This window comes from Condylura cristata, unplaced genomic scaffold (genome assembly GCF_000260355.1).
Source record: "Condylura cristata isolate star-nosed mole 26May11 unplaced genomic scaffold, ConCri1.0 scaffold00019, whole genome shotgun sequence".
NCBI classification, from domain to species: domain Eukaryota; kingdom Metazoa; phylum Chordata; class Mammalia; order Eulipotyphla; family Talpidae; genus Condylura; species Condylura cristata.
The window spans coordinates 2147367-2162401 of NW_004567120.1; the positions used below are offsets into that span (position 1 = coordinate 2147367).

Here is a 15035-nt window from a genome sequence, read left to right on the forward strand (position 1 = left end):
TGGACCACCTTCTTCTCCACCCAGGTTTCACTTTGGCATCTGACGTGGGACCAGACACCTGTGGTGGCCAGCCCAAAAGTTCTCTTCCTTGTGTTGGCCACCATAAGAGCACGTAATTGCTTGACAGGTGGCAGGAATTTCTGTCTCCAATTGAGAAGTTTGGTTTTCAGTTGGGGACCTGCATGGTATGTTTTGGTCTAGACATGGTTCAGCCTTTAATTTTAGTAGCTCTGCTTCACCTCTTCCCCCTCTTTCTTTCTCCTCCTCCTCCGACTTACTCTCCTTTAAGCTTTGGTTTGGGAAATCTGATAAGGTCTGTTGTATGGAAGTTGGTTTTTGTCTTAATGGAGATTCTATGGGCTTAAATCTGGGGCTCATTTACGATCTCTGACTTAGAATTTTAGCTTCTCGGGGGCTTTGTGTGTATGTGCATGTGTATGTGTGTGTGTGTGTTTTCTATAGTTTTGTCTTTGGTTTGAGAGGATGTGAGTTTTCTAACTCAGTTGAGAGTCTGCTTGGAGAAATTCTGGCTAAGTCAAATGAATTAGATTTAGAAAAAGTTAGGTCCATCTGATGGCACAAATGTCATTGTGAAGGGGAAATTTGAGGAGACTGCTAGTTGCTGGAGGATATGAACCCACCAATGTAGAATTCATTCCAAGACTCCAGCACCCCTTCTGTAGAAATTTTAGCAATTCCTCAGTCTCATTGCCACCACCTCCCCCAGGAGTGGACAGCTTCTCCTTCTGATACCAGAGGGGGCACAAAAGTTGGCAAAGGAAGTGCCCTGAATTAGAACCGTTCCTTCCCCTACAATTCCTGATGGTTTGACTGATGAATGGGGGAACCTGCCAGATACTATTGATCCCATATACCCTTTTCTATCAGGGACTTCTTGAATTGCAGAACTTCCATCTCTCCATTTGAGCAGGATTCTCAAAGGATGACTGATTTGTTTGATTCTCTTTTTACCTTCAAGGAGCCTAACTGGGTAGAAATACAATTTATGTCATGTATGCTATTAACATTGGACTACCAGAGAATGGTTTTAGGGAAGACTACTGAAGGGACTCATTATCTCCACTAGAAGGATCCAGAATGCATAGAACTAGAAGAACAATCCCACTGGGTCCCCAATGATGGGGAAATTACAAAATTAAAACACTGTAAGAGGTGCTTATTAGCAGGGCTAAGGAAGGGGGAAAGTGTGTCAGTAACATACTAGAACTTCAACAAAAGTTGAATGAGGATCTGTCTGAATTTCTTGAAAGAATTGTTCAAACTTACTGTACCTACACAGACATGAATCTGAATATTCTAGAAAATGCTCAGACAGATATTGACTGGGCAGAGTACTCTGGATATAAGGAGGACATTTACCAAGGTTGAAGGTGCTATGGAGGTGAGTCCTTCCAAATTGGTGGGTATAGTCTTTAAAGTTCACAATGCAAGAAAGGAAAGAAGGCCTGGGCCTGCAAATGTATTCACGGAGAGAAAAGATAGGACAGGATTTTAGGTGTAAGACAGAAGGGACATGGAAAGAAAGGAGGAGAAGTTAACCTTCAGATACAAACCAGTGTGTTTATTGCAAGGTAGGAGGTTGGAAGCAAGAAGGGGAGAAGGAATGAGAAAGCAGAATAGCACAAAATGAGAATTCAGAAAGTGTCACAAGCTGGAATAAAAAGTAAAAAGTTTGAAGAAGCAAGGAAGGAGGAAAGCAGGCAAATGGTGGATCAGAATGAGTGTCAGATGCATTGGGGGCCCAGGGGCACCCATCTATCTGAAAAAGCCAACACTCACTGTAGAGTACCATTTAATGGACTGTTTGTTATACACTGGAGCAACCTCTATGGGCTTGAATTCCAAATTAGCTTGGTACAGAAAGAGGACTGTCAATCTACAGGACAAACTGACAAAGGGAACTCACCCTAAAGAAGACCTTGGTGAAACAATGTCAAGTTGGGATCAGGTATTGTTCACCACCCTCCTTCAGATAAGAATAGCTCCTAAAATGGGCTACATGTAAGGCCCTTTGAAATTATGTTTGGAAAACCATTTCAAGCTTCATTGTTGAACACTGTACTAGACACAGAACAAGAATGTAGAGTCAAACAGTACATAAGACATATCTAGAGGATTGGATTTTAGCCTTTATCGCACAACTTTGTTCTCTAGGAACTCTATGCTTCCTGCTGAACCATTGCATCCTTTGAGATGTGGTGATAAGATATTACTCAAGACCTAGCAGAATGGAGATGCTCAACTTCAACTGTCAGAGAAATGGTTTGGTCTTTATGGTGTTTTGCCAACTGCTCACACTTCTTTGAAACATGCAGGCATAAAAAACGTGTGTGCACCACACCAGAGTAAAAATTCCCCAGAAGGCAATAACCTGGAGACCAAAATCCTTTGGTTTTGTCAACCTGTTGCAGATTTGAGATAGTATGCATAAATAAGTAAATCTTTTATTTCAAAAAAAGGGCAAAAAGTTTAAATATTTTTTTCTCTTTCAGTTTCTCTTGCAGGATTACTTCCTGATGAATGATGGAACCCCTGAGATGTTGAATAAGACTATGAGTCTTCTGTAGTAACTGCTCTAATTTTTTTTCCCTTACAATGTCTAAAGTTTGAAGGATGGCATCTGAAACCACATGACTTCTGTTGACACTTCTCAGTTTTGGGAATTTTATTTTGACTCTATGGAAAAAAATAGTTTTGATTTGGCTTTAAATTTTCTATTTTACAATTTTTGATGTGTATAATGTTTTTGTATTGGGTCTGCATATAATTTGATTTTTTTTCTTTTTCTCTTTTTCTCTCTCTGCAGAGTGTCTTTGCAAATATGAGTGATTTGAAGCTGTATAAGATATTCCACATCTGTTAAATGAAAACTAAGGGGGTGTTTACATCCATATGTTGTAGTGTATCTAGTTATTTTGGCCTCTGAAGAATATAAAAATTGGTGTATATATAAGGCATTGCTGGTGGCGCAAGAGTTAAAGTCTCAACACTATCAAGCTATCACCAGGCATGAGTTTGATCCCTGGCAGAGAGCTGACCCACATGGTGCAGCACAACCCTCCTGTCTTGCCCGCTGCTCCTGTCAGCAGTGTATTTCAGTTGATCCACCTGTTCTGCTCTCTACTCTGTCTCTGGTGAATCCTCTTACCTCTTGCACCACTGGCCTACACCCCAGCTCTTTAAAAAAAAATAGATTTATTTATTTATGCATACAGAACTGGGGTACAGGCCAGAGGTACAGGGGCAGTAAGAGGATTCACCAGAGAGATAGTGGGGAGCAGAACAGGCGTATCTACTGAAATACACTGCTGAGGGGAGCAGCATGTGGGGTAGGAGAGGTCTGCCATGCCATGTGGGTCACCTCTCTGGCCAGGGATGGAACTCGTGCTGCAGTGGCTGCGGCTCGCTTCTGAGTGCTGCAATTTAACCCATTGTGCCACCAGGGAGGGCCCTACACCCCAGTTCTTGTATGCATAAGTAAATAAAAATAAATATATATATTTAAAAACTTGTATATATACTGCCTGTAGAAATTTTAAATTGAGAAATATAACGGGAATCAGTACAAGTGGTTCCAGGAAGCACTGTCAGGGATAAATGTTTGAATTGGTGAGAAAACTAATTTGGAATTTAATGGTTTGGGTTGAAACATGAATATCATTGAAGGTGTTTTATTGAGTGTAATGATTTTCTTTTTACCTGTGTCATTTGTGCACATATCACACAGAATAGATAGCATAAAGTGAACTGGTGAAATATTTAAATGCCAGGTAATATAGGTGCTGTGAAATAAATGTTTTTTTGAAGGCCCTTCTGATGTCTTTCCTTACAATACGCATACTTATTGTGCTTATCCTCCTTGCTCTCCATGTCCCTTCCCTCTTATTACAAAAACCTGTCCTGTCTTCTGCCTACAAATATAGATGCTAAAACCAAAATTATCTGGATATTGAATTACCTGATATGAATTTTTGTTACAATAAAAATGCTTCAAGAAGCAGGGACAAAAATTCTTGAAACAAATAAAAACATAAAAGAGAATTATAGAACCATAATTCTATATCTAGTGAAAAAAATTACTCAATAATGAAGAAGGAATGGATAATATGCTCAAGAAAACTAGGGGAATTTGTCTTTAATGGACCTACCCCCCAAAAGACTAAAGTTCTATAAAAGGAAAGGATCAAGAAGGAATCTGAGGACATTATAAAGGAAGAAAAAGCAATGAATTGGAAAAAATGAGTTAATATAGTAGATTATCCTTCTCTTGGGTTTTCTATATTTTGCTTCAGGTCAAATAAATATTATAACACTACCTGATGTAGTTCACCATAAATGTATTGAAAATATTTACAAAAAATCACATTGTAAATGGGGAGAGTAAAAGGCAGTGAAGGGAGGTGTTTTCCTTACTTCATTTAAACTGCTAAAAATTTTATACCAATAGACTGTGATAAGTTGTACATGTATATGCCCTATAATACCTAGAGAAGCCACTAATAAAACTATAGAGTTAAACACCAAAACACTTTGAAAAATCAAAATGAAATTTGAAATTTTTCCAACAATCTCTAGTAAAGTAGGGTAAAAAATAAAAAGAAATCAGAAATAGGGAGAAGCAGAAAACAAACAAAAAAAGCTATATTGCACCTTAATATAAGAATTATATTAAATGCAAATTATCTATTGATATATATACCACTTAAAAGGCAAGGATTGGAATTGTGGATTAAAAAGCACCACCCAACTATATGCTAGCTACGAAGAGCTTCATTTTAAATATATACATGATACAGATTTTTGAAGGTAACATGATGGGGAGAGCTGTCCTCTCCTGCTAAGCTCTGTTTCCTCAGAGTTAATTAAAACCGTCTGCCACTGCCGCTGCCAGGGAACCATTATAGCCACATGGCTTTCCTGGCTTGGCAAATTACTGGCCTCCCCTACCACAGTGGCCAGACCTTCTGCGTCCAAGTTTCCTCCTTTCCTGGGTTCAGAATTTGAACATCAGTTATTATAATTGCCAACATTATTGTAGCTTCCACCACCTCCAAAATTGTTTCCATCTTTTCATTGTATAAATTTTGTGTGTGTATGCTGAAAATGTAATCACACAAATATTTGCTTTTTATAACAAAATGATACTCCCCAGCATTTGTGTCTCTATTTTTCTGCTCCTCCTTGTTAAGTGATGAGATTCTATTCAGCTTTATAAGCAAATTCTATTTTCTGGAACTCTTTTGTTTTTCTCAAAATATATTTATTTATTTATTTATTGAGGTAACACTGGCTTATGACATTGTATATTATTTAGATATATAGAATCACACCCTTCAGGTGTATGTTACCACCCCATACCTACTACCAAGGCACCCACAGTTCTCCACCATAATCCATTGTGTCCCCTCCCCACTTTGCTTCCCAAATCCCTCCCACTCTGATACTATTTTAAAAAGTCATTTCTAATTTTAGCCTGTTCAATTATGTCTACAAACTCCATATAGCCAGATCTATAATTATCTGCTGGATTATTTCTTGAGAAAATCCTCAAAAGTGATATTTTGCTGACAAAGGATCTTCCAACAAGGGACTATTCATACGTATACCCTTACCATAGCATAAAAACTTTCCTCAGCTCAACTCACATTCAGAACATTAGGATTCTTTTTTTGCTTACAAAAATAAATGTCATCATAGGAGGCCTTGGTGTTTTCTTCAGTTCATTAAGTCAAATGTAAATTCACTGTGGGTAACTAAGAAAAGGCATATATATATATATATATATAGCATCTGTGAAACGATTAACCAAGGATGAGTAAGATTATAATGTGACAGGAGAAATAGCCCTTTTTTATTGCATAGAATGCATTCACATTGTTAATAGTTTCTTAACCAAGTTTCTTGTTATTAACTATTTTTTTTAAAGATTTATTTATTTGTGCATACAGAACTGGGGTACAGGCCAGAGGCTCAGGGGCGGTGAGAGGCTTCACCAGAGACAGAGTGGGGAACAGAACAGGCAGATGGACGAAGTACACTGCTGAGGGGAGCAGCGGGCGGGTCAGGAGAGGTCTGCCACACCATGTGGTCACCTCCGGGGCAGGCGGGAATCTAACTCATACGGAAGCGGCTTTAGATTCTCAGTGCTGTGCTTTAACCCGCTGCGCCACCAGGGAGGGCCTATTAACTATTTCTGTACATCTTAATTTCTAATGTCTGTGTGTCATTCCATTACGTAGACAGACCTTAATATGCCTTATCAATTAGATGCAGTTGAAGATTTAGTTGAAGTCCTTAGTTGGAGTTTTCCCCCCATTCAAATGAAGTCTAGAATAATCTTTCAACCAAAATATAAATTCACATTCAAAAATGTTTTCTCAAAATTTATTCTTTGGAATATCAATATTTCTTTAAATGTTTATTTCCTAAATAAATAAATCTTCCTAAATTGTTTGTGTAATTGTTAATGTGCCCTACATACCTACTACCAATTTATATTTTTATGGGACATATAAGTACATGTAGTGTTTTCTTTTCTGTGCTTTCTTACCATCACAAAAAAATGGAAACTTACATCACTCTGAATTTCTTTACCCTGTGGTAAGTGCTTGTATTAGTTTCCTATTACTACTGTGAGAAGTTAACACAAATTTGTGGCTTAAGACAGTTCTGGAAGTCAGAAGTCCAAAGTCAATCTCACTGGACTAAAAGTATCAGCAAAACTAGTTCTTTCTCAATACTCTGAAGGTACAATTTAAATCCTTGCCTTTTTCAGTTTCTAAAAGCTGTCTGCATTTCTTATTTTATGATCACTTCCTCACATCACATCATTCTTACTTCCATTGCTACATGGCCTACCACTAACTCTGATCCTTCTGTCATCCTCTTGTAAAGATCATCATGATTACATTTGGCCTATCTGGATCTCCCTATCTCCATATCCTTAATTAAAAACACCTGAAAAGTCCCTTTAGCAATGTAGGGTACATAGTCACAGGTTTGAGGGATCAGACCTGGGCATCTTTGATGGTTCATTATTTACACAAACTTTTTATAAGACAGTATTGACTATTATATCATAGTTTGCATTTTTTATTTAACACTATGTATTTAGCATCACCTGTTATCCTTTACTGTTCTTCTACTTCATCATTCCCAAATATTTTATAGTGTTTCATTGAAAGGAAGGTCCCTAATTCTACTAAGAATTAAACCCAGAATATTTGCTGTGAGAATTTAGGGCTCACTCATCTTTTACCCATTTGTAACCCAAATGTAAAACTGTATCCCTCTTTCTTCCTTATTTTCAAAGTCCAATCCAAAGATTTACAAAAGCAGTAAACAATAAAATGAATGAGTTACAAAGGACAGCAGATATTTCAATAAATATCTCAAAGACATGTACAGGAGAAGACTCCTAATGGGGCAGGAGGTATTTTCTTTGACAGAATCAAAAAGACTGTGGCTGTGCTGGAAGGACTAGATTGGCATAATTGCACGAGACTACACATAGCTCCATTCTTCCTTCCCAAGAGGGAGAGGCTAGCAGCAGAAGTACCCTAGAGTTCCTCATATATGAGTTACAAGGCACATACAAAACTTACCACTATTCGATATTAAGTAGACCTAATGGGTGACAGAATTTATGACTAAAAAGTGAGCAATCATAAACAAATACAAATATAATTTTAAAATATAACTGCTTAAAATGTTTAAGGAGATGGAAAAGGGACTGGAATCCATAAGAAAAGAATAAGGTCCTCATTTAAAAAAATAATATGTATTTGAAAAAGAAACAATTTGAAATTTTTGAAATGAAGAATGTACTCATTGAACTAAAAACCTAAATAGATTGGTCATATAGTTGAACAGACTGAAGTTGAATACAAAGTGGAAACTCAGATAAGGTGGGAGCCACATCTGATTCATTCCTGTGTTCCAGGGTGTAATACAGCAAGGCTAGCACATAGCAAGTGTTCAGCAATTGCTTGTTATGTTGAACTGGGTAGTTTGTCTTTAGACAAACCTGATATTCAGGGACTCTTCCAGCGTAGATGTCTCAGGGGCCAAGATAACTTTAAGTGGAACTAGCGAAGGATTGGGCTGAGTTTAGTCTGTCCCATTGTGGGGCTGGCTAGACATGAGACTTTGGTTCTGCCACTGACGTCAAGGGCAGTTTGTTTCCTATCAGAGCTGATGATTTTGTCTCTGGCTACTGCCATTATCCCAGTTGAGAAGTATAAAGATGCCCAGGGCATATTTACTATTTAAATAGTTAATAGTTGGGTCTATACTATCTCCTTTCTTCTCTCCCAGGCCTTATATTCCCTCCATCCTCCAATCCAGACAAAAGAGAGCAGTTCTGTGTGCAACCAATCTCCACATCTGGCCTTTAAAACTGGATCTCTGGCCCTCCCTGGTGGCGCAGCGGGTTAAAGCACAGCACCAAGAAGCTAAAGCCACTTCCCCATGAGTTCGATTCCCTCCTGCCCCGAAGCTGACCACATGGCGTGGCAGACCTCTCCTGACCCACCCGCTGCTCCCCTCAGACCCACCCGCTGCTCCCCTCAGCAGTGTACTTCGTTGATCTGCCTGTTCTACTCCCCACTCTGTCTCCGGCGAAGCCTCTCGCCGCCCCTGAGCCTCTGGTCTGTACCCCAGTTCTGTATGCACAAATAAATCTTTAAAAAAAAAAAAACTGGATCTCTGGGCGATCTCTCTTACTGTCTGAAAAAAAAAAAAAAAGAATATCACCTAGGACAGCAGTACTGTCTTGCAGAAGGAGAGCAATGCAAGTTGGGGCCATCCCAGAGAACTCTTTTGCCTAGAGCCCTCCCAAGGAGGGAAGCCGCTCTTATTTGTGATGACTTGAGTTTGTATACAAACAGTTGGACAAAAGGGCAGAAAAATACTCCCTTAACTACATATCTTCTGCAAGAGAAGACATTCCTGGGCCTCTGCAATTGAAAGAGAATATATTCTCAATGTTTTCTCCCAAGGAAAGATCCCAATCACAGTTCAAAGGGGACTGGATATACTGTAGAGAGCATTTTATGTATAAAATGATGAGCCCATATCTAACCAACACCCAATCTGTAGACCCAACCTCACCAAAATTCAACATTTGGTAGGTATTGATAGCCCACAGGGTCTGCAAGTGAACTCAGAATGTGCCATATTCCAAATTAATTCACACAGATGAAATATTTGGTCCAGTGTTCTGAAGGTTAATGGTGGACTGTATGTTGGAACATCCTTTGTAAATCTTATTTATTGGACACCCACTTCCATCCCTGAGTTTCTCCTAGGGGTTGCTAATTCTAATTTGGTGGGTGGAGAAAGGAGAGCACCTACATCTTCACGGCCTCCAAAAGAATGGCTCCTGCTAGAGAGCCTGCAGTCTTTGCCTCATCATAGGCCTGTGCTCCACACAAGTCTCACCTTTGTCACTTTCAGGAAACTGCATGTGACTGCTCTGAACTGGGCTATTTCCCACTCGTTTTTGCATCCTGAGCTTCTTGGGCAAGGTGGGAGCTCTGTGTAGGTAGTTTTTCTTTCAATATTGCAAAAAACATTGCTTAATACTTCTGGAGGTCCAGAAATGTTAATGTTCTACTCTCTTTGGGTGAAAGCCAGCAGATAAGTTTGGAGACTTGTAGGAAGAGAGCAAACTGGGGAAGGCTCACAGTACAGAGTAGGAATATTAAACAGAAACACACATTCTACACCTAGTCAGCTAACATGGAGCCTGAGAGATGAACCAAGGAAAAGCCTGGAAAATTTCAACCTCACACTCATCCCCTTTGGGAGAGCTATCATCTTACCCCTTCCTGGCATGCAGTTCTTTATTGAGAGTCAACAAATATAAGTGAAAACAGCTGGAGGGGGCGTGCGATGCAATGAACTAGAACAGTATGAACCTTAGACAAATGCAGTCTTACATCCCAATTCCAGGTCTCATTTACTGGTTGTGTGACCTTAAATCTTAAGCCATATTCCTTAAACATCACTTTCCTAGAGCATCAAATAGGGACATTAAAATGCTTCTTGGAGCACTGATGGCAAGATTAACACTAAAGGAAATAAAGAATCTTCTATTAAAGTGCCTGGGCCAAAATTTAGTTCTAAAAAAAAACTAGGTAGCTTTACATTATTGCTTATCCAAATGGTACACTTTCCAATGGCAGGCTTCTCTCTACTGGTGCCCCCAAAAGAACTGATATGCTGGAGAAATAAAAAAATATCAGAGAAAGAAAAATTTGGAACCTTAATCAACTTGTTTTTCCTCCCCAGCCCCACAAGTACGCACAGATTATGGGTCCTAGTAGTCAGACGAATGAGACATTCTGTTTAGTGCATAGGCAACACCCTACTTCAAGGCCCCAGATCTGCTTTTGGATACTTGTCTGCCTTACAACTCCACCCCCATCCCAAATCCCAGAGCCCCTCTGGCTCAGACTCTGCAGTTACTCATTTCTCTTACCGGAAATTACCCAATCTGTGTTTTGTTTTCTTTACAAAACTACCACAGAGGCTACCAAGAGACAACTGGACAGTCTCCCTGGCAACCACAGAGTGCGCCTGCGTAGGGGCTTAGGGGCTTCCCCAAACCCGCGGCTGTATTTTGGTTTCTGCCTTGAGGCCTGATTAGGGGACCAAGAGAGTGTTATCTCCTTTCTTCCTATCCCCTCCACTAGCAAGATGGTTCTGCCATTATCTTCCTGAGACTGATTTAAATGCGAGGAAAGTCTTCTCTTTCCCATTTGGTAGGAGGTTGCAATTGGGGGTAAGCCCTTACTGACTAAATGAAAGAAAGGGCAGAAAGCTGTGGGTGTCTGGTGAGGGAGCATGAAACTACTGGTCAGCAGCTCCTTTCTTCCCCCCTCCCATCTTCTCACCACATCCCCACCCCCGGCATACATGACTTTCATATGACAGTCACTACTGAGCCAGTGCTTCCTTACGGAAGTGTTAGCTGCAAGAAGGCCTGAAGAGAGCCACCAGCAGCGGCAGAAGGCAGCAAGTGGGATCAGGATGAAGAGAGCCAGAACACTAATACTCACCTTAACAGAAACAAACTGGCTGGCAGAAGTGGCCAGGCAGGTTTCCAGCTGGATTGTGTGTTTGACCCAAGGTCCAAGACCAGCTGTTTTCAGGAGAGCCACTGTTGATTCCCAAGACCCACTCTGGGGATATGGGTCTCTGTCATCTCCATCAGTTTTATCTCTTCCACTCTTCCCTTGAATTCACATTGTCTTTCTGAGCTTATTTTAAATCTCCCCATTTAAAATGGCCGGGTCTTTACCGACACTCCTTCCCTCTCCCAAACGTCAGCTCTCTCAATACAAGTTACTAAGGGACTTGTCCCCAGCCCTCCATACCACCTCCTCCATCACCCCTAACACTCCCTCACTTATCCTTTGCTTGATACCCTGTCCCTTCCTCTTTAGGTCCTGTACCCTGTTGCTGTCTCTGTTGTCACCACCCAGCACCTACAGTTTAGCTGGGAGTTACTCCTGTGGACTCTCAGAGCACTCTAAGCTTACCCTTATAGTACCACTTGCAACAGCAATGATATAATTGCTGGTTTACTTTCACTGCCCCTCCCATGTAAGTCGTGGTGCTAAGTTGGGTTGCAACTTTATATTTCCAACCATAACACTGCTAAGAGCATGGCTTAATAAAAGGCTGCTTAAGCATGTGGTCTAATTCATAACGATTTTATTTTTCACTACACTCTGGAACAAATACAGGTAAATGTCAATCCCTTATTTTACACAACAGTAGACACAAAGGTAGTACATCCACAGATAAGTGATTTTGTGTTTATTTTTGTTGTGTGTGTTTACCGTGTTATTTAACTGTTGTATCATACTATTTTACTGACTTCAAATGGTTAAGCAACAACTTTATATTCTTTTTCATATCATAGAATGTTGTAAATATTACCAACACATTTTTACACAGCTTTTTGAACTTTTATATTGAAACAAGAAAGGGATGGCAAATGACCTATTTCATTTATAAACACTGATTATGAGCCTAACTCAAGGGTATATTAAAAAGTAAATACTATTAGAAATGGAGCACAAATAGCAAGCAGTATTGTAATTCACTCCAATCTTGCCCTGCTTCCAATATGGGGCTCTTTCCCACAGCCCTTTTAAGTGATGCCACCCAACTGAAGTGATATATTTTCCCCAGACTTCACATAGGGCCAAAAAAGAGCATGGAAGTGGCCTCAGATCTGGCTCTGGCCTCCTCATCTTCAGCAGCCTCTCTATATTGCTCTGGCCAGTCCTGTGGTCGCTTTTTGTAGAGCCTGGCCATGTACTCCAAGGCTTTCATTTTGGTGGTTTCAAGGTGAGCTCGGGGACCCCATAGAAGCTCATATTCAACTGGATTAGAGTAGGACAGCGGCCTGCATTCCAAGTAGCGCTGTCTCATAAGCTTGCAGGTGATGGCATGCTTCCTCCCGACATCCACACCAAACCTCCGAAGCAAGTTCCAGATGTTGGCCTCTTTGACACGGTTGCCCATCAGGAAGATCAAGCCCAGGATAGGCATCACATATTCTTGAGTGGGTCTCCCCAGGCTCTCTAGCATCAATTGCTCTTCTTCAGATTCTGGTTGTTGGACAAGGAGGTAGATGTGCTCACTGGTGTCAACTTCAATCAGAGAGAACCCATAAAATAGATCAAGGATCAGGGTAGCTCGACTGAGGATATTTGGGAACACGTCCTCAAATTCTTTGCCAGTATGAGCCAATAGCTCATCTTGATGTATAGGCAGCAACTCCTCAGTGACATTAATGGCCAACTGGACCAAATCATTTGCCTTATCATTCATAGTGTCCTCTGACCAAAATTCCAGGCCAGCTGCTTGGCTTCTTTCTTTGGCCTTGTCAGCCTCCAAGGCCCTGTTATATTCTTCTGGCCAGCTCCAGGGTTCTTCATCATGGGCCTCCGCCACAAACTTCAGGGCTTCCATCTTTGTGATTTCCCTGTGGGCTCTAGAGCCCCACAAGAATTCAAATTCCAGAGGACTGGTGCCATATACTGGCCAATACTCCAAGAACCGCATGCGCACAAAATCAGTAGTGAGGAGGTTCCTTGTGTTCCCAAAAGCATTGTTGATCCGGTGGGGCTCATCCAACACATCAACCTTTAGCAGTAGGTCCCAAATGGAGGCTTCTCTTGCTCTGTTGCCATTTAGGAGTATATGGCCTAGCACCAGGGCCAGAAGACCTGCCTTTGGCACATCCAGGGATTCTGCTATCCAATCAGTGGTCTGGAGACCCCGCTTGCTTATTAAGTTATAGATGTCAGCCTGGGGATCAAGAACTCTCAGGTTCAACCCAAAGACCTGATCCAGGTGGGCTGAGGCTCGTCTGAGGATCTCAGGGAACTGATCTGAGTATTCTCTGAGAAACTCCAGCATCTCTGTCTGTTGGATAGACCCCTCAGTTTGGCTTTTCATTCGCATGAAATTCACCAAAGCAATAGACCTGTCTTCTAGAGGGTCGTGGACCCTGAGCGCCCCCAAACGTCGGGACTGCTCATCGATCAGGACCTCCAGGTCATTTGGGTCCTGCGCAGCCTGGGAAGCACTGGCACTCAGAGGGTCGATAGGCGCCTGAGAGCCCTGGGGGGCACTGGAAACTAGCGCGCAGGTGGGAGACCCAGAGGCATTAGTTGCCAGTACCAAACCCCGGCTGTAGCTGTAATCTGCAGTGGTCTCAGCGCTGCCATGGCGCGCATTCTGGCTTACCAGAGACATGGTTCCAGGAGACAGGAGCAGGAAACCGGGAGGTCAGCGATCAGTCGTAGAGCGGATGGTAAATTTGTTGGCGCCTCGGCACAAAGCCGAAGGCAGAGACCCGGAGCTGTGGGGGACCACTAATGAGAGCTGGTGAGAGACTTCTTTCTACACGAGCACCAGCCAGCAATGACCACAAACGTCAGAAAGCTTTGCTTTGCCGCAGCCTACGCAGGCGCAGTCAGGATCTGAGACGTGGTGGCAACGCCCCGCTCCCAGTCCCCCACTCACGCCCCCTACCTCTGCCAGGCTGGCGTGACTGAAGTGATTGCTGCTGGACTCAAAATTGTTAAAGAAGAGAATTCAAGAAAGGGGGAGGTAAACAGAGATAAAGCAAAGGGTTCAAAAGAAGGGGGGATGTTTAATGATCTACTTGAAGTCTTTTTGAGGTGTAAAGCATATGCTAATAGACAGTAGAGGTTTCAGGGAGGAGGAGGAAGGTAGGAGGATTGCGAGGGGGAGTAGAAGGGGGAGGGGAGTGGAAGGGGGGAGGGGAAGAGGTTGGGGAGGAGAGGAGGGAAGGGGAAGAAGAAGAGGAGGTGGAGACGACAGAGGAAGCTAAGGATAAGCATTATTTTATGGATTCATTAATTCATTCACCCTAAGGATGAGAGGCAAAAAATAATAATAATTCATCCACCCACTCAGCAGCAGTTTTTTGAGTAGAAGCCATCCATGTACCAAGCATAGTGCTGGGTAGAGGTGTGTCAGGGGACAAACATCTGTTTTAATGTATGGAGCTTAAACTCTTACGTAGGTTCAAACAATGTTGGTAATAATGAGAGCTAACGTTACTGAGCACTTACTGTGTACTCGGTATTGTTTTTAGTTCTTTGGTTTTCCCCATATTAAATCATTTAATCCTGTGTTATCTAAGTTTAATGATCCTCATTTTACAGATAAGGAAATATCTTCACAGATGGGTCAGAGAGGTGAATTTACCTGTTCAAAGTCAGTCAGTAACAAATGGTAGAAATCAGGATTTGAACCTAAGTGTGTCAGAGTTTCAAGCATGTGTACTTTCTCTCACTTGATCTGTCCTTCAAAGAGTGGCTAACTTTAATTATTAAAAGTGACTTTTATATAAAGTGGATGGAAATAGGTGCTCTAATGGAGGTTCAGTTCGTGTATGATGCAAACAAGCGATAAATTTCAGTTTAGTCATAGGTCTATTGGATTGGGGGCACATGCTTCAA

At 41.5% G+C, this 15035-nt stretch overlaps 1 protein-coding gene across 1 annotated transcript; it reads right to left on the bottom strand.

The window, feature by feature from the left end:
* Nucleotides 1-11731: 11731 nt before the first annotated feature.
* LOC101630301 (melanoma-associated antigen E2) lies at nt 11732-13982 on the bottom strand. Its single transcript, XM_004685601.2, has one exon. The coding sequence runs from the start codon at nt 13798-13800 to the stop codon at nt 12229-12231; it is 1572 nt and encodes a 523-aa protein (XP_004685658.1). The 5' UTR covers nt 13801-13982; the 3' UTR covers nt 11732-12228.
* Between the last annotated feature and the right edge of the window lie 1053 nt (nt 13983-15035).

Excerpts from the sequence above, each read along its gene's own strand:
- LOC101630301 (XM_004685601.2), bottom strand. The coding sequence starts at position 13,800 with ATGTCTCTGGTAAGCCAGAATGCGCGCCATGGCAGCGCTGAGACCACT.